General features: G+C 41.7%; 1 protein-coding gene across 1 annotated transcript in view; it reads left to right on the forward strand.

Annotated features, from left to right (window-relative positions):
• NCAM2 (neural cell adhesion molecule 2) overlaps positions 1-26880 on the forward strand; it is a 237640-nt gene that overhangs the window by 90883 nt on the left and 119877 nt on the right. Inside the window, exons 2-4 of the mRNA XM_070751764.1 lie at positions 11293-11364; positions 15289-15495; positions 17367-17510. Coding sequence (XP_070607865.1) covers positions 11293-11364; positions 15289-15495; positions 17367-17510 — 423 coding nt within the window. The remainder of the gene's footprint in view (positions 1-11292; positions 11365-15288; positions 15496-17366; positions 17511-26880) is intronic.

Here is a 26880-nt window from a genome sequence, read left to right on the forward strand (position 1 = left end):
TCCAAATAGGGCCGCAACTGGCGCACCAGGCGAACCTGGGCAAACGCCCCCCTCGCCACAGCTGAAAGGTGTTTTTCTAATGTGAGCTGTGGATCGAGGAGGACGCCCAAGTTGCGGACCCTCTCTGAGGGGGTCAATAATTCCCCCCCCAGGGTAATGGACGGACAGATAGAATTGTCCTTGGGAGGCAAGACCCACAGCCACTCCGTCTTGTCTGGGTTGAGTTTGAGTTTGTTGACACCCATCCAGGCCCCAACAGCCTCCAGGCACCGGCACATCACTTCCACTGCTTCGTTGACTAGAGTAGAGCTACAGGCTAATTGGCTATACAATGAGACTACTTAAGTCTTAACCCCGCTGTGGCTAATTGTTGGGAACATTACCATTCCTGAATCTTGCATCTTGAGTCGTGACTTTTGCATCATAGTTCCAGAATTCTTGCACTGGGAATCTTGAAATTTGCCTGAATAGTTCCTGAATATGTAACCTCTGTGTTTCCAGTCTGCATCATGATTTGAGTCTTGTATTCCATGGTTCCTCAGAAGCTTTGAGAAAGAATGTCTGTTCGTTGTCTGCTCAGTGACTCTGATTTGTTTGCTTGGATGTTTCCAAGGATTAATCTCTAGGAATTTTACCAACTCTTGAAGATTCAGTAAGATAACCATACTCCCTTGTTATTTCTTGTCTTCATTCGCTTTGAACTATTTGTACATTAAAGTGCGCTTTTTGTGTTTTGGGCTCCTAAAAGGTCTATTAGGAGTCTCTGCATTTAATTTCTAAAAACAAACCATGATTGTAAGTTTGTGTGTGTTGCAGAATTATTTGGGGCTTCGGCGCCAGGCCAGAACAGATTCCATGAATGGAAGTGTTTTTTGTACTTAGCACAAGAGATATAATTTCACATTACATCAGCATAATTTTAGCTCCAGATTTATCTATTTTCTCAGGGTTTCTGATTATCTTTTAATTGAATTTAACTGTGTTTTCATTCTTATTTTTAAAATGATTGTTATGCTTTATATAATGCTCTTATTGTGTATTTTATTTGATTTTATCATTTATACTTTTAATTCAGATTGTATTTTAGATGGGTTGTTGTTGTTGAAAAATGCACCTACAGCTTCAGCTATTAACATTTTATTAAATAAATAAACTCATTAAAATTATTTATATTTTAATGCCACTTGTAAGAAGGCAATATTTAATATGATACTCACTACATCATTGCCAGATTGAGCACTTGCCAACTTCAGTCTCTCCAGATGTCTCTGGAGCTACTTTCCTTGGCCATTTTTTTCCTTTCTTTGACATGTCAAACAGCAGCAGCAGCAGAGTAGAGCCCATGAGATAAAAGGTTGCAGATCTGTTGCTAATTTAGATGCAGCTCTGTTGTAAAGAGGTTTCAAAGTTACATGAAACAAGAACAGTTATTGAGCTTATACAGATACCAGACAGAGAATAGTAGAACTCATTTAATTAACAGTTTAGATACCAAACTGTGAGAGTGAGGGGATTTGGTCCCACCATGGGTACAAGGTCAGATGGGTGACTTTCTACCAGCTATTCTTTTTCAGTCTTAGGAAAAAGACAAGGGCAAACCATGTATGTGATGCAATGCAATGGAATAAAGGATACTATTAGAAATGTGAGAAGTCCTGTTTTTATAGATGGCAGAACTGGGCAATATTCAATCAGACTGGAATAGACAAAGTGATAAAGTATTTAAGTAACAAAACAGCAAAAATCCAAAACAATAAACCATAAAGCTAACCAAGGTCCTTTTTGTCAAAAGCAAGAGAAAATCTATACAAATGATGATAGAAGCACTATCCAGCCATGCTATCAGTCTTGTTCATGGCAGAAATCTACTTTCTTTATAATACAGTAAACTAAACCTATGTGACCAACAAGCTCCCATAAGGCCCAACACATAGTAACTACCAATCAGGCGTTATACAAGTAGTTACTGCATCAGACCGGAGTCATATTTACAATAGTGCTGAAAAAGTAACTTTTTGACCAGTCACTGTGTTTAGACTTTCTGTACATATGCATATGCACAACTTAAATAACAACTAGTTGTGGATATGGTATAATTTGAGGACATTAAAGTAGCACAAGTATAAATAATATTGTTTTTTTAAGTTGTAGTTAATGATTTTCCCTTGATATCTGAAAATGGCTATTACACAGGTAGAAAACAAATCATTAATCCAAATGTGATTAGAAGTTGGAACCACAAATTAAATCAAATATTAAATTTGAATAAGATGTGTGCAATTCCCATAAATCTTCATGCATGCTAGTTCTGCCCTCAATATTCTTAATTGCAATTCCTACCCCAAGCTGACTATGTTTCTCTCGATCAAACTCGGGCCTGTGGGCCAGATGGGTAATATAATCAGACCAGGTGGGACAGTCCCGCTTTATAATAATAATAATAATAATAATAATAATAATAATAATAATAATAATAATAATAATAATAAATAAGCCATTTGCAATGGTCGTGTGGATTTTTGCAATCCAGGCAGACTTGTAGGTTTACTTTAACTTTTAACTTTAAGAGAGTTAGTGTGCAACAGAAATAAAGTAAGATTGGTACTCTTAGCTTTTAAAAAAATATAAATGTTTGCAATATAAAGCAAAAATCTCCAGTTTGAATTGATACTGCTAAATCAAGTCCACATCTTATCACAGACAAGCTATTACTATATTGGCCAGATTCATCCTTGGTTTTATGGCTGCAGTTTTTAAACTTCCAAGTATCAAGTCCTAAATTCTGGTTTCTCCTGAATGCTTCTATGTATGCTTCTTTTTAAATTTCCAAGTAATTTTCTATTTCTAATTGTTCTGTACCTCTTTCATTTTTAAAAAAATCTAAAATTTAACTCTCAAATGAGATTTGACTTTTTTTTCAAATATATTTTAAAGATATAATAGGTGGTGCAGTAGTTCAGTGGCTAAAATACTGGGCTTGTCAGCTGGAAAGCTAGTAGCCAGTGTTGAGGCTCAAACTCCACATGATGGGATAAACTCCCATCCTCACTGCAGCTCGAAAGTATACAAATGTGAGTAGATAAATAAGTACCACTTCAGTGGAAATGTAATAGCACTTCATGATGTCCAAATGACCATGGAAATTTATCTAGCAGTTCTGGCTCAATGGCCTTGAAATAGAGATGAGCATCACACCCTATAATCAGCAATGACTAGTAAAGTAAAATCTACAGGGACTCGTTTACCCTACTTTTTTTTTTTTAAAGTACTAGTCTTATTTGGCATTGAGGCCAACATTTAATACACTTCTTTTTGTGATTCCTAATGACCTTATCATGAATATTATTGCTAATGAGGACATTGGCATACTATTTTTAGACATGCTAATGTTTTACAGCAATTTATAACCAGTATCACTTCACCTGACTGAACTTTCAATAAACTGTGTAGGTAGATTTGGTTGTTATTTAGAATACTCTCAATAAACATAGATATGCAAGATTCATTAGGCTCATGAAGAACCCCATTAATCCTCTTTAAACTATCAAATAGGTAATGAAAAAAATATCAAAGAGTTAGAGAAGCGTAGGTAATAATTTATTTCAAGTACTTGAAATTTCATAATATAATATTCAGCAGGAGATACCACTGCAACTGTTCATCAGGTTTCTTTGAATACAAATTAATCTTTAAAAGTGTAATTTACTCATTTCATTTTTAAGGCAGCATGTAGCTAATTTCTTATTGATTTTAAATTTCTACCTTACACTAGATTTAAGATTTCTCTCTGATATAAAACATACTTATTTAAAATCAATGGGGTTATGACTTTTTAATACTCATATTTTTGTGGATTGTTATGAATTATATTTGTTTTATATAATTAAGAATGAAACTCTTGCATCATTCTTTTCACCATAGAAACATCTGTATACTCCATGGGTTGAATGAACTCTGTTTGACTTCTAGTTCAGTCCCATCAGAGATAAACTAAACTTACTTGATGTAAGGATAATTCAGGTTGTATATCGGACTATGAGTTTAATATAGTTGTGTAATGAGCTACAGTTTAATTATATTGATTAAAATCACTAGATACAATCATTGCTAAAGCAACTCATATTGATTCAATTTATGCTTACATATTTCAACACAGATATGTAATAGAAAGACTAATAAATACAACGCTGAACACAAACTATTCATGATAAAAAATTCAAACTTTTCTTTTTCTTAATTACTTATTGAACTTAATGCCAAATCATTAAAATGTAACAAACAAGCTTTATTAGCTTGGGACTCTGATGTTTCATAAATATAAGCCAAAACATTAAATAGACTCCATAGAGAGTTAAGTCTTGACCTGGCAAATATAAAGGACACTTGCACAATTATTAATTTTATTGGTTGTATCAGTAAGGTCAAGTTCTAGGCTACTGCTACTAGGAATCCATCTTATCTCTGTTCTTTTCTGAACCCTAAGAAACAGCATCAGGTGAAATAACATGGGTATACTTATGAATACAGTGATCCCCCGCTCGTTGCGAGGGTTCCGTTCCAGGAGCCCCCGCAACGAGCGGGTTTTCGCGAAGTAGCGATGCGGAAGTAAAAACACCGTCTGCGCATGTGCAGACGGTGTTTTTACTCCCACAGCGCTAGCGAGGAGCCGAAGATTGGGGGCGGCGCGGCTGTTTGCCGCCGGCATGGGGGGCTTCCTAGCAGCCCCCCAAACCCGGGTTGGGGGTCCGGGGGGCGCTGTCTCTCGGCGCTTTCGAGCCGATTCCGGGAGCGAACTCGCTCACGGACTCGGCTCGAAAGCGCCGAGAGAGAGCGTTGACAGGCCCGTTCCTGGCGCTGTCTCTCGCCGCCTTCGAGCCGATTCCGGGAGCGAACTCGCTCACGGACTCGGCTCGAAAGCGCCGAGAGAGAGCGTTGACAGGCCCGTTCCTGGCGCTGTCTCTCGCCGCCTTCGAGCCGAGTCCGTGAGCGAACTCGCTCACGGACTCGGCTCGAAAGCGCCGAGAGAGAGCGTTGACAGGCCCGTTCCTGGCGCTCTCTCTCGCCGCCTTCGAGCCGAGTCCGGGAGCGAACTCGCTCACGGACTCGGCTCGAAAGCGGCGAGAGAGAGCGTTGACAGGCCCGTTCCTGGCGCTCTCTCTCGCCGCCTTCGAGCCGAGTCCGGGAGCGAACTCGCTCACGGACTCGGCTCGAAAGCGGCGAGAGAGAGCGTTGACAGGCCCGTTCCTGGCGCTCTCTCTCGCCGCCTTCGAGCCGAGTCCGGGAGCGAACTCGCTCACGGACTCGGCTCGAAAGCGGCGAGAGAGAGCGTTGACAGGCCCGTTCCTGGCGCTCTCTCTCGCCGCCTTCGAGCCGAGTCCGGGAGCGAACTCGCTCACGGACTCGGCTCGAAAGCGGCGAGAGAGAGCGTTGACAGGCCCGTTCCTGGCGCTCTCTCTCGCCGCCTTCGAGCCGAGTCCGGGAGCGAACTCGCTCACGGACTCGGCTCGAAAGCGGCGAGAGAGAGCGTTGACAGGCCCGTTCCTGGCGCTCTCTCTCGCCGCCTTCGAGCCGAGTCCGGGAGCGAACTCGCTCACGGACTCGGCTCGAAAGCGGCGAGAGAGAGCGTTGACAGGCCCGTTCCTGGCGCTCTCTCTCGCCGCCTTCGAGCCGAGTCCGGGAGCGAACTCGCTCACGGACTCGGCTCGAAAGCGGCGAGAGAGAGCGTTGACAGGCCCGTTCCTGGCGCTGTCTCTCGCCGCCTTCGAGCCGAGTCCGGGAGCGAACTCGCTCACGGACTCGGCTCGAAAGCGGCGAGAGAGAGCGTGGACAGGCCCGTTCCTGGCGCTGTCTCTCGCCGCCTTCGAGCCGAGTCCGGGAGCGAACTCGCTCACGGACTCGGCTCAAAAGCGGCGAGAGAGAGCGTGGACAGGCCCGTTCCTGGCGCTGTCTCTCGCCGCCTTCGAGCCGAGTCCGGGAGCGAACTCGCTCACGGACTCGGCTCCAAAGCGGCGAGAGAGAGCGTGGACAGGCCCGTTCCTGGCGCTGTCTCTCGCCGCCTTCGAGCCGAGTCCGGGAGCGAACTCGCTCACGGACTCGGCTCCAAAGCGGCGAGAGAGAGCGTGGACAGGCCCGTTCCTGGCGCTGTCTCTCGCCGCCTTCGAGCCGAGTCCGGGAGCGAACTCGCTCACGGACTCGGCTCGAAAGCGCCGAGAGAGAGCGTGGACATCGCCCGTATCTAGAAGAAGTTGCCACCCGAGCGCTCTTGCCCGGCGGGAGGCGAAGCATATGGGTGGGGGGGCTGTCAGGACACCCTCCCACCCCAGCACTTTGCATCCCGCCGGCAAAGAGCAATAAGGCAGCAGCTTCTGCCGGACACGGGCAATGGGCGGGACAGAGAAGCGGGAAGAATCAGGAGGTTCCTTTGGCGGCTGGAGGCTGCCTGGCACCCGCTGCAGCCAAAACAACAAAGCCAGGCAGCCCCCAGCTGCCAAAGGAGCCTCCTGATTCTCCCCGCTTCTCTGTCCCGCCCATTGCCCATGTCCGGCAGAAGCTGCCTCCCGTGCCGATGTTCCCCGCCAAGCCCAGTTCGGCTTCCCTGGCTGCTTGGCCGGAGGGGGGGGGGGTCGGCCAAAAGGGGCTGGAGACGCAGCGATTTGCCTCCCGCCCCTCGCCCCTGTGCCACCGGCACGTCATCTTCCCTCCCAGACAAAAAGGCCGGCCTTTGGGGATGAAGGGGTGTGTTCAGCTCTGCGTCTCCAGCTCCTTTCGGCCGAGCCCCACCCCCCCCCCGACCAAGCAGCCAGGGAATCCGAGCCAGGCTTGGCAGGGAACATCGGCACGGGAGGCAGGAGACGGATCGGGCGACCGGAGCAGCAGCCAGGGAAGCCGAGCCGCGTATGGCGGTGACGGCGGCCGTCTCCTGCCTCCCGCGCCGATGTTCCCAGCCACGCCCGGCTCGGCTTTCCTGGCTGCTTGGCCGGGAGCTGGATGCTGGTGGTGGCGGAGGAAGGCGAATGCGGCTTGGAAGCTGGGAGGGGGCAGAATATGGGAGGAGAGAGGCTTGCAATAGAGGGTGGAGGAAGCGGCCATGGGAGGGCGAGCTGCCTCAGGGAGGAGGATCGGGCGGGACCAGGTGGGGGCTGGAATTTCTCCGCCAGGGCGAAGGGCGGGCGAGCGGGTGCTGGGGAGGGCTTCTCGCCCTCCCGACAGCAAGAGGGGGGAGCGAACGGCGTGGGCAGGCGAAGGGCGGGCGAGCGGCAGCGAGGAGTTTGCGTGGGCGGTGGGGAAACTCCTCGCTGACGCCAGCAAGAGGGGGAAGACCCAGGGAAGCCGCTGCCATCTACGCATGCGTGCCCGGCACGCATGCGTAGATGGTATTTTTGACTTCCGGGTTGAAAAATAGCGAAGTACCCTGTTCGCAATGGTTGGGGACGCAATAAACGGGGGATCACTGTATATGTATTCATTAGCAAATATATATATCATCTGATTAAGCAAATTATGCTGTTTAAGTTCCTTCTCGGTATTTATAAGTGGGATAGAAGCTTTGAGTTTAAGGTTCCCCTCTTCCCCAATGCAGGGAACCTTCCAATGCTGGGGACCTTCCATATATTTTTCTGGATAGGGTGACACTCCTTCAGGCAGAACGTATACATAAGTTGTGAGGTTTTCCACATTCTAAGATACTTCTGAAAGAGCAGGTGATAGCCAAAGCCAGAAGGTTCTTTTTAGAATTGTGCACCAACTGTACCTGTACCTGGATTTATTGGCATTGCTCGTCGTCACTCATGTTTAGCCATCTGTCATTTAAAATATTGCAATGAGCCTTAATTATAAGGCTTCCTTTCTCTGCTTGTTCCTTTAGATTCAATAGAGTTGGCATGCTAGAGGTCCCTATTATTTGTTTGTTTGTTTGCTTGCTTGCTTGCTTGCTTGCTTGCTCGCTCGTTCGTTCGTTCGTTCATTCGTTCATTCATTCATTTATTGGACTTATATGCCACCCTTCTCCAAGGAATCAGGGTGGCTCATAACATATAAAAATACAAAAACTAATTTAAAAGTCCAATAATTAAAGGTCTAAACCCTACTCACTCACACCACAGTCATACTAAAGGCCGGGGCTAGATTTTAATATATTTTGGTAATATATAATACCAAGCAATACTATCTGATAGAACCCAGGAAGTCTCTTTCTTGTTATAGCATCTGCTCTATGGAACAACTAACCCAAAATTTAGATAACCCTGACCCTGTTAGGATTTTAAAGACATTTTCATTTATTTATTCAATTTGTGTAGCTGCCAACTCAACCAAGTGACTTTTGCATGCATTGACCACTGTTTTGAGCGAGTCTATCTCTGAGGACAGTTGCAGTAATTAATTGCAGGATAACTACTGTTTAATAGTTAATTGCTTTTTGTGCATCCAGGTGATTATTATTTGGTGGTGGAGAGGTGTTTTTAATCCTGTAAACTGCCCATACTCACTTGTATGAGATGGACAGCTGTATATAAAGAAATAACACAAACTACTGTGTGAACAAACTATCAAGTGCACCAGGTAGGAAACACAATCCAATGAGTTTATTTTATTTTATTTTTTATTTTTATTTATTTATTTTATTTATTTATTATTTTATGTTATTTTATGTTATTTTATGTTATTTTATTTTATTATTTTATTTTATTTTATTTATTTTATTATTTTATTTTATTTTATTTTATTTTATTTTATTTTATTTTATTTTATTATATTATTTTATTTTATTTTATTTTATTTTATTTATTTTATTATTTTATTTATTTTATTTTATTTTATTTTATTTTATTTTATTTTATTTTATTTTATTTATTTTATTTAATTTAATTTTATTTTATTTTATTTTATTTTATTTTATTTTATTTTATTTTATTTTATTTTATTTTATTTTATTTTTTTATTTTATTTTATTTTATTTTATTTTATTTTATTTTATTTTATTTTATTTTATTTTATTTTATTTATTTTATTTTATTTTATTTTATTTTATTTTATTTTATTTTATTTTATTTTATTTTATTTTATTTTATTTTATTTTATTTTATTTTATTTTATTTTATTTTATTTTATTTTATTTTATTTTATTTTATTTATTTTATTTTATTTTATTTTATTTTATTTTATTTTATTTTATTTTATTTTATTTTATTTTATTTTATTTTATTTTATTTTATTTTATTTTATTTTATTTTATTTTATTTTATTTTATTTTATTTTATTTTATTTTATTTTTTTATTTTATTTTATTTTATTTTATTTTATTTTATTTTATTTTATTTTATTTTATTTTATTTTATTTTATTTTATTTTATTTTATTTTATTTTATTTTATTTTATTTTATTTTATTTTATTTTATTTTATTTTATTTTATTTTATTTTATTTTATTTTATTTTATTTTATTTTATTTTATTTTATTTTATTTTATTTTATTTTATTTTATTTTATTTTATTTTATTTTATTTTATTTTATTTTATTTTATTTTATTTTATTTTATTTTATTTTATTTTATTTTATTTTATTTTATTTTATTTTATTTTAGGCTATATTACAGAATCATGCAAGTCTTACAGTGCTATTCTCCCCTCTGTCTTATTTACAGCCTGAGAAATTATGGAAGATCTCTTCTGAGCTTCTTGTCTCACTATTTTTTAAAAGCATGTGGCACGTTTTAGCCAGGGATCATCAAAGTGTCTGGTGCCTCTGAGAAAGGAATTTTTGAGGGCACTGTTATTTTAGCTGCAGGATGCCTGGTTGCCAGCAGGCAATCGGAGGAGGCTGCTTTCCTGTCTCTACATGGTATATTCACTCTCTGGAATTGAGCCGCCAATTGAGCTGCCTCAAAGGAACACAGGCTAGCGCCTTACCTCGTGAGCCAATGCGGCCCCTTGTCTAACCTACTATCCATGGACAATGCTGTCTCTTATCTGACCATTTCTTGGGAACATCTCTGGATCCAGTCATCCAAGGTCATTCACACATGCCATTAAATGTGTGAATATGATTTATAGTTAATCAATTGTGGTGATGGGGTCTTTGAAGTCAATGATACGGCTCACAACAAATGGGTTAGAATGGGGGGGGGGTGATTTGCAATTTTGTATTTGTTTATCAAAATATAAAATATAAAGAAAAATGAAAATATTTATTTATTTATTTATTTATTTATTTATTTATATATTTATTTATTTATTGGACTTGTGTGTAAAATAATGGGAAAGAAAAAGTAAACAGGAAAAAGTGTAGGGAAAAAGAAAAAAACATTGGTTTCTGACTCTTCTTAGTGCAGTAAAAATATAATACAGTACGTATTACCATACATATATGTATACTAGCCATTTCTATAACAGTAAACCTATTAATAGCAAAACCCAAAATCAAAGTTTCATTTATTTTCCCATCTCAAACACAAAATCCAAAAACAATTCGCTGGTAGAAATAATGTTGTCGTATTCTTTTCTTTGATTAGAGCAGTCAATTTAGTCATCATTTAGTCATCTTTTCAGCCAGTCATCCATTGTGGTAATTAAAGTATATTTCCATTTTTGTGCATAGAGTAGTCTTGCTCCTGTCAGCATACGTAACAATAAAGTTTTATTCTCCCCCACCCAATTCTTTGTCAAAACTAAAAGAACAGTGTGTTTGAAATAGCTGAATTACCTTGTTGTCTTTTATTTTTTATTTGTTGTATACCCTTTCTTTAGTTTTCCAATTCCATGTGACTGTAACATGCATGATATTTTTACCTTGTCTTTACTTAACCATATCAAGTAGTTTAGTTGATGGAATGAAAGACCCACAGCCACAAAGTAGATCTTTTTGCTTAAGAGAAGCTGAGAAATTTTGGTTTCTGATTTTTTAATTTAGTACCTTAACCTTTACCTTAACAGTAATCACTGCACTAAATTGGCTCTCAGTTGTTTGAATTCAATAATTTGTAATAATTATGAAAAAAAAGAACATAAGCCATTTATATAGGCACATATTTAGTGAAAGTACACCAACAATTTATTGATAATGTGTGCCTTTCTGGCAATGTAATTTCTTTGGTTTGTAGCTTGATTTGTATTAATAATTCTTCAATGGTCACATTCTACTGAATTTAAGATTAATAAAAGTTATTCAAAATTTTTATAATGTTCAGTATAAGTTAAAATGTATTAGTAATTGTGTGCATTTTTCTATTTTTCTTCTTAATTTCTAATTTTCTTATTAAAGTGGGCTACCTTAACTTTATTACCTTATGTCTTACAGCACTTCAGGTGTCAATTTCCCTCAGCAAGGTAGAGGTCAGTGTGGGCGTATCAAAATTCTTCACCTGTACAGGTATAATATATTTTATTTTATTTTTTTGAATCATCTTCATGATCAATATAATTATTAATATTTTGTGGTACATTCTAGTAGCTTCTTTAAATACCATATTTTTCAGAGTATAAGATGCACCCCCACCCCAAATGAGGGTGGAAATGTTGGTACATCTTATACACTGAATCCAGCCATTTTTGGTCTTGTATTTGTATTAGATCTGTAGACTCGGGGCAGCTAACAACAGTAAAAAGACAACGTAAACAAATCTAATATTAAAAAATCTAAAAACCCCAATTTAAGAGATCAGTCATACATACAGTCATACCATACATAAATTTTATAAGCCTAGGGGAAGGGAATATTTCAATTCCCCCATGCCTGACAACAGAGGTGGGTTTTTAAGAGCTTATGAAAGGCAAGGAGGGTGGGGGTAACTCTGATATCTGGGGGGAGTTGGTTCCATAGGGTTGGGGCTGCCACAGAGAAGGGTCTTCCCCTGGGTCTCACCAAATGACATTGTTTAGTCGACGGGACCCGGAGAAGGCCAACTCTGTGGGACCTAACTGGTCGCTGGGATTTGTGCGGCAGAAGGCGGTCCCGGAGATATTCTGGTCCGATGCCATGGTCTCCTGAAGTCCCACCCCCACACCCCAATTTTGCAAAAAACAAGTGATTCAGAGGGTTTGGGAGGCCTGCAAAATGCTTCTGGGGGCTGGGGGAAGGTAAAAACATCTCCACTTTTGCAAAAAAACCAACAACCAGGGTGTGCAGAGGGTTTGGGTGGCCTGCAGAGTGCTCCTTGGGGCAGGGGAAGACAAAAACATTTCTTTTTTTTTTACTTACCTATTCGAAACCTTGGTGCGTCTTATACACTAATGTGAAAATTATGGTACTTTATTAAAAATATTCGAGATTGTGTCAGTATAGAAGTAAAAATAATAATAAAATGAATTCAAACTTGTAAGAGTATGATAATTGACCAGAAAACTATCCTTCAAAAATCAAAATAAAATGAAAGAATAAAGAAAATAAAATGAAGTTCTATTAAGCATTTTGAAATAGTATATAAGGATAGTTTACTATGAGTTTTTTATATATTTGTGAAGGATTTTTTTGGAAGCAAATTATTTGTACTATATATCTTTGCCAGTGCATATTAACCTAGATAGCAATAGTCAATGAACCAGCAGGACAGTTTTTCATTTGTAGTAATCATGCTGAAAGTTCAACATGAAGAACAGCATGAATTGAGAACACACACAAAAAAAATTCAATAATATTCAACATTCCAATGAAATCAATTCAATTTTTCTGTACTGAAATTCTAACAAACCAACGTAGTCTTTTGTGTTTATGATTTACAACTTGTGATGCTGAGTTGTATTAAAAATACTTGTGTAGTGCACATATTACATTCTGAACACTTTGTATGTGTCTTAATTGCTATTTACTTGTAAAATAAAGCACAATATAGAATATAACACGCATGCATTTCCCGATAAATTTAAATTACTATTTTGTTTAAATTTAAACAAAATAGTAAACATACCTCTCTATTAGGCAGGCAGTCATTAATATTTGCATTAGCCAATAATTACTGTTTCTATACAGTTGATGTAAGTGAGCTAATTAATGCTGGATTCAAAGAATAAGATCTGGAATTAACTCCTCAACTGGCACATTAGCAGGGATAGAGAAAAAAAAGTGAGGACAGCCAGGCTTATATAGCATGTAATCACTATATTGCTTCCTCTTCTTCCATCATTGTTTGGTATGCAAAAGATAAACTCCAGACAATAATTTTCAGGTCTGGTCATACATCAATATATATAAAGATTGACATAATGATAGAGTATCACACAATGCTAATTCTGTGATGACTGAACATTAAGAACCTAACATGTGTCTAACATTTAGTATTCAATCATTTGCATTTGAATAATACCAAACAATTTGCATAAAATGTGCATACTTTTTATTGGTTTGTTGATTGCTTGGTTGGTTTCTATATGTGCCCATCTCAGCAAACAACTCAGGTTGGCTCACAATTCAATTATACAGATAGACCATAAGGAAAGTGTAAAATTAAAGAGAGAATAACATATGAGAAATTGGGGACTTGTAGTGGAATCAAGTAGTTCAGTACATTCACTTTGAAGGACAAACTCAAATAAAGGCAGAGAAGGCAAGGATTTAAGAGTCAATTAATCTCAATGAAGTATATTGGATTTTTTAAGATATTACATTTTGAAGCATCTCTCACAAGTGAAATGAGAGAACTAGAATAAGTATGGAAATAGGAGACTTGCCCATTTGAACAAAGTGACAACTTAAGGATAATGTTCTTACTATGATACAGAAAGCAAAAGATTTGTAGGTAGAACGTTTTTATTACTGAAAAGATCATAGACTAAAGTTCAGGAGAAGCAATCTAAAAGTGTACTATGGCATTATTACTAGTTCAGATGTTTCTACCAAATACAAAAAAAAAGTCCATGTCTATATATATCCATACATATATTGTGCACCTAATGATAAGTTACTATAAACAAACCTGATGTATCGTAAAAATAATCTCTTAGTCATAATATTATTTTTTCACTTTTATTATGTGTACCATGCATAATTCACACTATGGAAATGTCTATTTAATGTTTTGTTTTTGTCGGGGGTTTTTCTCTCCTTCCCCCCTTTTCTTGTTATGTGTGTTCTGTTTGTCCTGTTTTTTAAAATTTATATAATCAATAAAAATCTTTTTTTTTTCAAATGGGAGGAAGGGAAGGTGATAAAATTGAGATTAACTGAAGAGCATGACTGAGGAAGGAGGAGAAGAGGTTTATCGGGTGTCTAGTGATTAAGGTTTGCTGGCCTGATTGTCAATAAGGTTAATAGACTTAACATTTTATCAGCCCTGTTGTTTAACTAATAAGAGGATTGTCAAGGAAGATAGCTTGAAACTTTGTCTACCAATACCATTATTGTGTTATCCTAGTCTAGGAATCAGCAGTGCAAATAGGAAGAGGCTAAAGAAGAATTTATTGATTCTAATTTTATAAATCTTTGGGAAAGATTTAACATCATACTGTCTCTGAGGGTATCTGGCCTCTCTTCTGTAGTAGGCCCCATTTGCAAGCCATTTAGATTTTTCTGACAAGTAGTTAATAAGATATATAAGAATGCTATTTTTAGAAACATTTAGCCAAATTAGGGATTTAAACTTTGGATAGGTTAGGATCTTATCAAAAACAGCAACATATCCATCCTGCATGTCTTAACAATCATGTCTTCTTCTTGACAAGGTACCATACATAGCAGTTTGGAGAAAGTAGAATAGTTATTCTTACTTAGAAAAAATAGTCCTAGGTAGGTGAGTGGGAACCTTGCTTGTTGTTAGGAGTTATCTATTTGCTGAATGGTCCAGGCAATTTATCCTGACTGCACAGTTTTCCTTCATTAGACTGGATCTCTCCACAATCCCTAAGGAAGAAAAATACTGACAATAATTTCTTCATCCTTGGAAAGACAGGCTACCTAGCACAAAAGAGCTGTTTTTTTCAGTTTCAAGAAACATAAACTCAATATGAGGTCAATCTGCAGAGGCTCTGCAGTCCTCAAGAGTCCAATTTTTCCTGGAGGTCACCCAAGGTCTTTTCTGAAAAAAGAGCGGTGGGCAAAATGTAGCAGAACATGGCTTTCTCGGAAGTCAATCAATTAATCATGAAAAAGAAAGGTTTGAATTTGCATAACTCCCCGTCTAAATCAATTTCTGGATATGTTATATAATTCATGTTATTATGTTTTTATTATGTAGATTTTAAAAAATACTTTTGGTATAGGTTTTTTTTAAAAAAAAGATATTTAATTTCATTAAAATACTATGTTTATATTTAAATATCATTTGAGCATATATTATATTCGTTCTTTATTTTTTCATTGTAGTAATTGGTGAAGCTGAGAGTATAGATTGGTATAATCCACAAAGAGAAAAAATTATTTCTAATCAGAGAGTGGTGGTGCAGAAAGAAGGTGTAAGATCACGATTAACCATTTACAATGCTAATGTGGAAGATGCGGGGATTTACAGGTGTCAAGCAACTGATTCTTCAGGATTTAGTCAAGAAGCTACAGTTGTTGTGGAAATTTACCGTAAGTAAATGCACTATCAAGCTTTGCCTTTCTTCTTATGGTCTTGGAAATGTTCACTAGAAATCTTTGTGCAGTAGTACCCCTAGATACGAGCATAATTCGTTCCATAAGGGAGCTTGTATGTCGAGGCAACTTGTATCTGGAACAAATACCTTTTTTGCCCTCCGAGATAACCAAAAGCAAGGATTCTTGCGCCACCTAGGGGATGCTCGGCTCGTATCCCGAATTTGAGCTCAGGACTAGAACAGAAATGTCTCTCCCCTCGTGGCTCGTATCTTGAAATACTCGCATGTAGAGCAGCTCATATCTAGAGGTACTACTGTATATGTAAAATACATATTGAAATATAATACAATTTCTTCTAGTAAAGTATACCACAGTCTCAGAGGTGGGTTCCTCCTTGTTTGGATCGGTTCACCCGAATCAGTAGTAACTTGCTAGTGACATCACGATGGTGTCCCAAAACTGGTTCTGTCAGCGCAGTTATCTAAACCCCAAAGCCCACTGCAATAAAGGCATTAAGAGTCATTAACCTAATTTTGTGGAGCTTCTTCTTTGTATTGCTAACTAGGGCATATAAAACCTTTGCCAGACCAATTCTCAAATACAGCTCATCTGCTTGGAATCCACACTGTATATCGGACATTAATACAATTGAGCGGGCCCAGAGGTATTTCACACGAAGAGTACTCCACTCTTCTGCTCATAATAAAATCCCTTATACCACAAGTGTCAACATTTTGGGCTTGCACAACCTGGAACTATGCCACCGACATAGTACATGTGACATGAATCTTTATTGATTAGCCCTTGGGCCATAGCAAAGTGAAAAGTTCCAGAAACAAATTATTACTAAAATTTGATGAAAAAAAATTAAAATAAAATTTGATAAAATACCAGTTGGAATAAAATACAGTCTGAAATGAAATTGAATAGAATACAATAATTTAAGATATAGATGAAACATGACTAAATTATATTTTGGTGTCACCCCTGCAATCTAAGCGTAGCACATAAAATTGTTTGCTACAATGACCTACCTGTCAATGACTACTTCAGCTTCAACCTCAATAATAAACAGGCAATAGATAGATTTGGTAAGATAATGTAAGGTAATTATCAAAGTAAACTGCTCAAAACTTGACTGCAGAAAATACGACTTCAGCAACAGAGTGGCCAATGCCTGGAATACTCTATCTGACTCCATTGTTACATCCCCAACAGCTTCAACCTTAAACTGTATACCATGGACCTCACACCCCCTCATGCATAAGTGCAACAGCATGCCTACCATCCCTGACCTACTGTCCTCATTTTGTACACCTTTCCTATGTTCATGTTAATAAATAAAAATAAAATTAATAAAGAATAATGATAACTTAACTTCCTTGGAAAGAAACTAAGAAAATTGAAAATGTTAGTAATAGTTTTGGTTATCCCCAGAGGTGGGTTCCTCCCAGTTAGTGGCCTGAGTCACTAGAACTGGCAGTGACCCAGGCCTGCCATATCCCTGAACCAGCGCCATCTTATTTTTTGCTTCTGCACATGCGGAGAAGCTGTTTTTGTGATTCTGTGCATGCACAAAAGCTGTGATTTAAGCACTGTGCATGCATGTGTGAGAACACATGATGCATCACTGAGCCAACCATCAGTGAAGAAAACCAGAACCACCCCTGTTATCCCCATCTATGAAAACTGTTAATTGTGGGCTTTAAATAGTTGAAAAATTCAAGAAAGATTTTCTGAATGACTTTTTTTTTGCTAACAAATGGTGATCAAGGTGACTCGTTATAAATGATTTAACTGCTTTGAAATTCTTAACAAATTAAATAATAACTATTACTATAAATATATTTCTTTTTTTCCCTTAGAAAAGCTCACATTCCAGGATGTTCCATCACCTCAAGAATTCGTACAGGGAGAAGATGTACAAGTCATTTGCCATGTTATCAGTTCAACTACACCTATTGTCAGCTGGTTATATCAAAATGAGGAAGTCTCAAATATTGCTGACAGTTAGTATTTTGGTAACTCTTTAAATTATCTGTTTTGTTACATATTCTGATTGTTTACACTTAATAATCTTCATTACTTAATGTTGTGAATGATCCTAGTCCGCTTTAGGACATGCCTGATTCTGAGGACAATGAGCCAGGTCCCTCAGTTTATCCTGGGTTAGGGAGGCTGTCAGAGGAAAGGGAAGCCAATGGTAAGACAGACAGTGATTTGGGAGTGCCAGAGGGAGCTGATGTTACAATGGGAAGTTGGTCCGTCAGATAGTGATGGAGATGTATCAGGGGATGAATGGATTGACTCAAGATATAGAAGAATGCCCAAAAGATGAGAAGAAATCCAAGGTAAAAAGCATTAATCCACATTAGTAGATCTGTGGACTGTATGAGGTCACTTCCAGGTTACAGTAGGAAGTGAAGGCATGGTCTGACAATGTTGATCATAAAAATGGCAGAGATTTTATGGTGTTCCTGAACAAAAGAGTAAAAAACCTGAGCTGTGCCTTTCCAAATGAACTAAAAACTGCCCGACCATGTTTGTTATGAAGTCCGGTGAGCTAATTGACCCTTTGCTGTGATTTATAATCTCAAAGCCGGTGAGAATGGAATGTTGAAACACTTCCCAGACAGTTTGAGTTCTCAAGCCAATAGAAAACTATATTATTCTAGCTGCTTCCATTTGCCTTGCTAAAATTCATATATTTAAAGTTTGTGTGAAAATAAAATAAAGAGAATATTATTTCAAGAAGTTGGTTTTTGGGAGTCTTGGATAAATACCAAAGGCATGCATAGAACACTTAAGAAAATATTGTGTGGAATTGACATGGCTACTACAATGGACTTCACTGTTTGCTCTAAGATTTGGACACTGTGTGGAAAATCTACCACAGATTCATGAAAGAAATGATCTAATAATTTAAATGGAAATTCACAATTAGAAGGTATTTGACATAAATCTGAGATTCAAATATCACATTTGTTTTGTTAGCTCCCCCCCCTCCCTTTTCACTTTGAACATTATTTCTCATAGAGCTATGAATGCAAAACACAAGTATCTTTTTATTTCATTAAATAGCTTTAAAACTATCTGGAAGTATCTAAACAGAATTGACTGGCAAGAAACAGAGTGTAAGTGCTGTTGACAAAATATTGGTAACAGTAGGGTTGGAACTTGGAAGAAACCTGAATGAACTACTAAATTATTGCCAAGAAAATACATGAATTTGTTTAGTAAATCAGGTTGATTATAAGAGACACATTTCTCTTTATTTAAGTTTTTTTTAATGAATTTTAACACTTGTTACAAAATAATATTCAGATTGGCTCCTATATACTCCTATCCTATTAATAACTATGACTATTTCTTGTAGAATGGGTTTTTTTTTAGTTGACAGGAAAATATCCTTGCATAATTGTTACACTAAGCAGTGTTTCTCCAATAGTGGGGTGGGCCCCCCTGGGGGGGCACACGACCCTGGGGAATGTGCTTTTTTGCCGCAGGGAATAGAGTTTTTTTGCAGCGAACAATAGCACACAGCACAGAGTAAGGGATATGCATATAACAAATCCTTAAGAGACACCATGGAAAAATATTTAACAGGGATGAAAAGAAAGGAGAAGAAAGAGATAATGTGACAAACTTAAGTCTCCTGAAAGCTAAGATATGTAATATGACAAAGCGTATGTAGAGTTTGGCTTCAATGTGACTACTGTGGGAGACAAAGAAAGACCAGTATATTTACTGTCTAAAAATGTTGGCAGTGAACAGCATGAAGTCAAATAAATTAAGGCATCACTTAAACACATTTTGCTGGTTGAATTTTTTTTTGGTTGATAAGCTGGTTGAAATTTTTTTCAATGAAAACATGCTGAATATTGCAAACAATCGTCCCAGCAGAGTGTTGGGGGAGGATGCAAAATGTTCACTTCTTCCTGAGGGGCGTAATAGAAAATAATTGAGAAACACTGCACTAATGGCTGAACTGTTATTGCCTTATTATAGCTTTACTGTATAGCTTTACTGTAAGAAATTAAAACAGAAATCTATCTAGCATCACTAGCTGGTGTATGTCTCTTTGGGTGTATTTACTTAATGTATGATGGGAGAAGTTTCTATTACCTAATGATTGGTTGTATTTAATGTGGGTTAACTGGACTTCCAGAAGATCAGTCTTCTTTTTAGAAGTAAGGAGTGGTTACTTTACACTTTTACTTTATCTCTTGGCAGGTAAAGAGATTATGAAGAGCTATGAATTTATCTTGTTCTATCTCATTTCCACATGCTTTGTCATACCTGTCAGTAACCATTTGCACAAACCCAGCTGCAGACTACTGCCAAAACCTAGGTCTTTCTTTTGTTTTAAATTTACTTTCCATGCAAGGTGCTAATCCTGTTTGCAAATGTAAATTTATAATTGTTTCAAAGGACTGCTATTTTTTTTTAAAGTCTAATGCTGTTTCAGAAGAACAGTAACACTGGATGTGTTTACTAGTTCAGAATGCAATGGTGTGGCAATGAAGCTATCTATGCTGAACAAGCTGTACTCTGAGAGTTTATATAGACTATGACTAGGTGGGGTTGCCACTACTGCTGCTACTAGTGCGCTGTGTGTGCAGCTTCAAGTGTACGACATGTGCATCCATGCATCAGAGCAAGATTTTGTTTCTGTGCATGCACAGGAAGCAAAATCTCATGAGAGGATGCTTGCATGGAAGCAAAAAAAAAAAAATCACCAAAATTTCACATGTTCCTGCGTCCCCTCAGAAGATTTTTCTTGTGCATGTGCAGATTCAAAATCTCACTGGTATGCACACATGTGCATGCTGGACACCCAAAGGTGCAAGTGCAGCTCCCATTTTACTACTGTTGCAGAGTATGGCCTATATGGGTAGGAACCCGATATTGGTTATGACCTATAGACTAATACATGACATACAGCTTAGTTATTTGAGGAACTGCCTATCTCCCATGGTATTAGCACCGGCGGACTTAGCTGCTGGTGCCTTTTGCAGGAGGGTCGGGACGACACCGGACACATGGCACCTGTAACCAGGTTTGGCCCCCCACCAGCTCCTACTGCGGGGGCACAGGCCCCTGGGGCAGCTTTTCTGCTAGGGCCTGGTGTGTCGGGGGCGGGGGGTTGGACCCCGCCAATGCAGGCCGTGGTGCCTCTGCCCCTTTTGACGGCTTACCCATCGGGGCCAGGGGTATTAGGTATGGGGGCCACCACAGTGTGGGACCCGTTCGCCGCATGTCATGGGTTTGCTGCAAAGGGGCTTGTTTTCGCCCCTTTTGTATGTACAGCCATGCGTGCGGGAAGGCGGGGGTTCCCATGCCGCTTCGGTGTGCCCTGCCCCTGAAAGGGGACGGTTAGGAGGGGAGGGGGTCCAGAGAACAACCCCCACCTACTGGGGGTAAAGGGGCCCAGCCCAATTAATTTAAACGCTTGAGGGTTGGTTGAGGGACTACCACCCTCGCTCGAGAACGGCTGCTCTCTTGCTAGGTTTCTCAAAGGGATTCAGGATCCCTTACATGGGGGTTAGGCAAGCCTTCATGTCCAGCAACCTCAGGTCAGTTGTAGGACATGAAGACATTGTTCGGTCCAAAGTAGCGAAGGAGGTGGCCGAGGGGAGGGTCCTGGGGCCCTCCCCGGAGCCGCCCTTCCCGAATCTGGGGGTGTCCCCATTAGGGGTGGTCCCCAAAAAAGGCGAGTGGTGAATTTAGGTTGATTCACCACTTGTCTTTTCCTAAAGGGGAGTCAGTGAACGATTTCGTTCCTGACGAACTTGGTTCAGTCCGGCACGCATCCTTTGATGCGGCCGTGGCCATGGTAAGGGAGTGTGGGGTTGGAGCCCTTGTGGATAAATGCGACATTAGGTCGGCATCCCGGCTCCTCCCCATACACCCAGACGACTTCGAGCTGTTGGGCTTCCATTTCGAAGGTGGTTTTTATGTGGACAGGGCTTTACCCATGGGTTTCTCTGTCTCGTGCTCTCTTTTGGTGAGCTTTAGCACCTTCTTGGAGTGGGCGCTCAGGAGGCGCAGTGGTCTGGGCTCGGCCGTTCACTACCTTGCTGATGTCTTGATGGCGGGGCCTGCGAGTTCAGAGAAATGCTTTGCTCTAATGCGGGACTTTGAAGCCCTTTGTGCTCAGTTGGGGGTGCCTTTAGCCTCTGAGGAGACCAAAGGCCCCGCCACCAAGATTACCTTCCTTGGTATTGAATTGGACTCAGAGGAGCAATCTTCTAGACTGCCCCTGGACAAGTTGACTAAACTCAGGGGTAAGCTCGATGCGGTTCTGGGCTGCAGGAAGGTCACTCTTCGGCAGCTCCAGGAACTAGCTGGGATACTTGATTTTGCCTGCCGGGTCATTGTGCCGGGCAGGGCCTTTTCTAGGAAGTTATACGCTACGATGAAGGGGCTCCGTTTGCCCCATCATCGTACCCGCTTATGTGCAGGGGTCAGGGCTGACTTCTGCGTGTGGCGGGAGTTTTTAGACCAATTGAATGGGCTGTCCTTTTGGAGGCACGAGCTTCTTTTGGAAGCTGAGTTGCAGCTCTGCTCCGATGCCGCGGGGACTTGTGGTTTTGGGGTAGTGTTCGGTGACCAGTGGTGCTGGTCGGTTTGGCCTCCGGAATGGAGTGCCTCTTCATTGGTTAAGGATTTGATTTTTTTTTTTTGGAGCTCTTCCCCTTGATAGTGGCCCTAGAGCTTTGGGGTGAGCAGTTTAGGGACGGGACTGAGCAATTTTGGTGTGACAACCTAGCGGTTGTCCATGTTGTGGACGCCCTGTCCTCTAAGAGTGACAGGGTCATGCGGCTTGTCCGCCATTTTGCGCACAGGTCCTTGTCCCTAAACACATTGTTTTTGGCTAGGCATGTCCCCGGATTGGATAACGGGGTCGCTGATGCCTTGTCCCGTGGTCAGTTGTCCAGGTTTCGGACCCTGGCCCCATGGGCACGTGCGTTGCCAGAGGCTTTTCCCGACCACCTTGGGAGCCTCAGTGGGCTCCTGGGCAGTGGAGAGTAGAGGTCTGCTGGGCTACGGCCCTCTCAGTGGTGCCTGGCACTCTGGGGGGCTTAGCAGCAGGCAGGTGACGAGTTCGGGGATTTCAGGCAGGATACGGGTTACCCCTATAGCTGGCCTGCCCCAGATGTGTACCTGGCCATATTTGTGTCCAGCTTAGGCAACGTGGCCTTTCAGTTGGGACTTTGAGGTCCAGGTTGGCCGGCCTCGCCTTTTGTCCAAGGCGGGGGTGGGTTTATTGATTTATGGTGACTTCCACATTGTGAGGATGCGGGAAGGCTGGGCCAGGGCCTTATCGCAGGCTGCCAGGTCATTCTGTGCCTTCCATTTCATTGCCTTCGTTAAGTGGGTTTTAGTATACAGGGTTTGGCCAGGCCAAGTATGGATCCCGCCGATTAGGGAACGCTTGTTCCGTAGCGGCGCTGCCACTAGTGCGGTAACGGCGTTCTCGATACGGAGGATTCGGGGACGTCGACCGCTGGTGGTCAGCAGCCTGTTTTAGGGTACGAACGGCCGGTTTAGGGTCCGGGGTAAGATCTAGATCTGTTGGATCTAGAGGGTCCTTACCTTTGCAAGGTGCTCAGCCTGCTGGGACTGAGCCAGGACCTTCCGGAGGTGATGGTTATTAAAGTACAGACAGAGCATGTTCGAATGAACTAAACTTTTATTAGAAAAAGTAGAAAAATAAAGATTGTCTGAAGAGACATAAAATGGGACATCTACATTGCTAATGAAGATAATGCGTAATGGAGATTCTCTAAAACTAGAGATCTTCTTCTTCCTGCAAGGAGGAGGATGTGAGCAAACAGGTTACATCACAAAGGAGGAGCTACATTAATAAACAGAGTTAACTATCTAACCACTGAATGTTTCTCAATGTCTTTGGAGGCTGTCAATCACAGCGTGACAAGGTTCCCCTTTGGCCCCCTGCTATTCAACCCCACCAGGACGCGACCGGCGGTGTTGCTGTGGGTCATGGAGCGCCCACCGACCACTCAGCAACCAGGTACCGCCGGGGGGTTGGACCCTGCCGTCGTGGCGGCTGGGTCACTGTTGTCTGGCTGGGGAGAAGGGGTGTACGGTGGGACGGGTGTTTCTACCACTATGGCTGGGAGGGCGGCATCCAATTGCTGCGCCCAGGTGGTCCTGGGAGGGCGGCATCCCATTGCTGCGCCCAGGTGGTCCTGGGAGGGCAGCATCCCATTGCTGCGCCCAGGTGGTGCTGGGAGGGCGGCATCCCATTGCTGTGCCCAGTTGGTGTTGGGAGGGCGGCATCCCATTGCTGCGCCCAGGTGGTGTTGGGAGGGTGGCATCCCATTGCTGCGCACAGTTGGTACTGCGAGGGCGGCATCCCATTGCGGCGCCCAGTCGGTGCCAGGGGCGGCATCCCATTGCTGCGCCCAGAGGTGTGCTGGGAGGGTGGCATCACATTGCTGCGCCCAGTCGGTGCCAGGGGCGGCATCCCATTGCTGCGCCCAGAGGTGTGCTGGGAGGGCGGCATCCCATTGCTGCGCCCAGTTGGTGCTGGGAGGGTGGCATCCCATTGCTGTGCCCAGTTGGTGGGGGGCGGCATCCCATTGCTGCGCCCGGATGTGTGTTGGGAGGGCGGCATCCCATTGCTGCGCCCAGTTGGTGCTGGGAGGGTGGCATCCCATTGCTGCGCCCAGGTGGCGGGTCTTGCACTTCGGTGGCAAGGACCTGTGTGGGCCTGGGGGTCTACTTTAGATCTGCCTGGCTCGCGAAGCCTGCGGTGGCTTCGCACTGTGGGGCCCACCACGCAAGTGGTGTGGTCGAGATCCTCCCGAGGATCACTTGGTGGGATGCCATTTCCCTTAGGGCCCTTCACCGGGTTAGACGGGGAGTTATTAAGGCCCTGGGTACGGTAGTCAGAGTTAGGCAGGGTGGTAGTGGCCCATCCCCGCATCACCATAGATCAGCTGTGGCTTTACCTGGCTGCTGGTCTTACTCTGTCAGAACAGAGGAACACCATTTTTCTTACAGGACCTGCAGTGGTCTCTGCGTGAGCTGGCGCAGTTAGAGGGGGGAGTCGGGGGGCCAAGATAGAGATCTGACCCCCGCTCCGTGGCAGGTTAGGGGCGAAAACTGGGTGGTGGTTTAGCAACTGCGTGTTCTCCGTTGGGCATCTTTGGGGATGATTGAAAGGTTCTCTCCAAGCTTGTGGTGGAAGCGACCTGAGCAGTTGGGGGGAACCTGTCTTTGGGTCCCACACCTTTAAGTCACCTGTTAGGGGTTAGCCGGCGGGACCCCCCTCATGCAAGTGCATGGCAGGGTCTCAGGTGAGGGAGGGGTCCCTCACCTGGACTACCATGGAGCTACGCCCATATGTTGCCCAGGAAGTTTATATGACGTCATTTTCCGCCCCGGAAGCAATTGTTTGACCCTGCAGGTCCATTGTTGGGTCATAGTTAGATATGTTAATTTATGCTAATTTTGTTGAATAAATTATGCTAATTTATTTTAATAAAAATGACCCAGTTTAAATCCAGCTCTTGTGTCCGTGTCATTACCCCTCTCTTCTGCAATAGCACCGGCGGACTTACCTGCCGGTGCCTTTTGCAGGAGGGTCGGGACGACACTGGACACATGGCAGCCGCCATCTTGGATCTCGGCTGAAGTCTCGCGAGATCGCGAGACTTCGGCCGAGAATCAGGCCAGGGTGGCCTGATTGCTGACGTGTCCGAGCGGGGCTTGCCAGCCCTATAAAAGGGCCTGCAGGCCCGGGTTCGGCCTGTTCGCCCGGACTACGTCAGCAGAGCAGACACCCGCCCGCCCTCCCTGTTTTGCAGTGTGCTATTATGGGTCGCCCTAGGGGGCCGAATGGGAATTTTTTGCGGCCTGGCCTTTTAGCCGGGCCGTTTTTTCGCCCATTCCACACTGGGGAAAGGGATAAGCGGTTAGGGGTGCTTGCACCTTTTTTAGTCTAATTGGCTTACCTTTGGTCATTTGGGTAGGCAGGTTAGGGGCGGAAAACTGGGTGGTGGTTTAGCAACTGTGTGTTCTCCGTTGGGCATCTTTGGGGATGATTGACAGGTTCTCTCCAAGCTTGTGGTGGAAGCGACCTGAGCAGTTGGGGGGAACCTGTCTTTGGGTCCCGCACCTTTAAGTCCCCTGTTAGGGGTTAGCCGGCGGGACCCCCCTCATGCAAGTGCATGGCAGGGTCTCAGGTGAGGGAGGGGTCCCTCACCTGGACTAGCATGGAGCTACGCCCATATGTTGCCCAGGAAGTTTATGTGACGTCATTTTCCACCCCTGAAGCAATTGTTTGACCCTGCAGGTCCATTGTTGGGTCATAGTTAGATATGTTAATTTATGCTAATTTTGTTGAATAAATTATGCTAATTTATTTTAATAAAAATGACCCAGTTTAAATCCAGCTCTTGTGTCCGTGTCATTACTCCGTCTCTTCTGCAATTGCAAATTGATATGAATTGATAAGTTTGTTTAGAATAACAGAATTGGAAGAGACTTTGGAGCTCTTCTAGTCCAACCTCTTTCTTAGGCAGGAAACCCTATATTATTTCAGACAAATGGTTGTCCAATGTCTTCTTAAAAACTTCCAGTGATTAATTTTTCCAGCTATCCGGAAATTTCTCCTTAGTTTTAGGTTGGTATAGGTTGATAGTTTCCATCCATTGCTTTTTGTCCTACCTTCAAATGCTTTGGATAATAAGCTGACTCCCTGTTCTTTGTGGCAGCCCCTCAAATATTGGAACACTGCTATCATGTTCCACTTCATATCTTTTTTCATCAAATGGTATCAAAAAAAGGGAATTCTGTTTGCAGCCCCTTTCTCTGTAATCAAGTTTCTCCTGACATATTGGTGACTCATAATGTGATGTTACTCCAGAAGGTCTTAAAAGCCAGTCTGTTTTTCCAGGCTCTTTGCTAGGTATTTGGAGCCCCTTGTTGATTGTATTTGCCTTAGTCTCATGCTGCTGGCTATATTCATTATCTATTGTTTATTTTATTTTATTTTTTCAATTTGTAAGTTTATGCTTTTTGTGAACTTCCCACAATTGGTTTGGAGTCCAGTGGCAGCAAATAAATAATAAATTAGTGAAATTGCTGTTATATAATACCTGATTGGTACTTCATAATTTGCTAATCAGGCATTGCTTAAGTAGAGCAATGCACAAAGTCATATATCCAGCATCCATGCATAAACCAAAGCAGACCTGTAGGCTGTGCCTAACAACCAGAGGAAAGAAGATAAATCCAGGGCATGCCCAATAGCATCCAGGCTCATTGAACACTTTAATCTTGTCATCAGTGACACTGTTAATAAGGCAAATCTCCAGAAAGATTTGTTAGAATTTGTTCAACCAT

Source organism: Erythrolamprus reginae, chromosome 4 (genome assembly GCF_031021105.1).
Source record: "Erythrolamprus reginae isolate rEryReg1 chromosome 4, rEryReg1.hap1, whole genome shotgun sequence".
In the NCBI taxonomy this organism is placed as follows: Eukaryota; Metazoa; Chordata; class Lepidosauria; order Squamata; family Dipsadidae; genus Erythrolamprus; species Erythrolamprus reginae.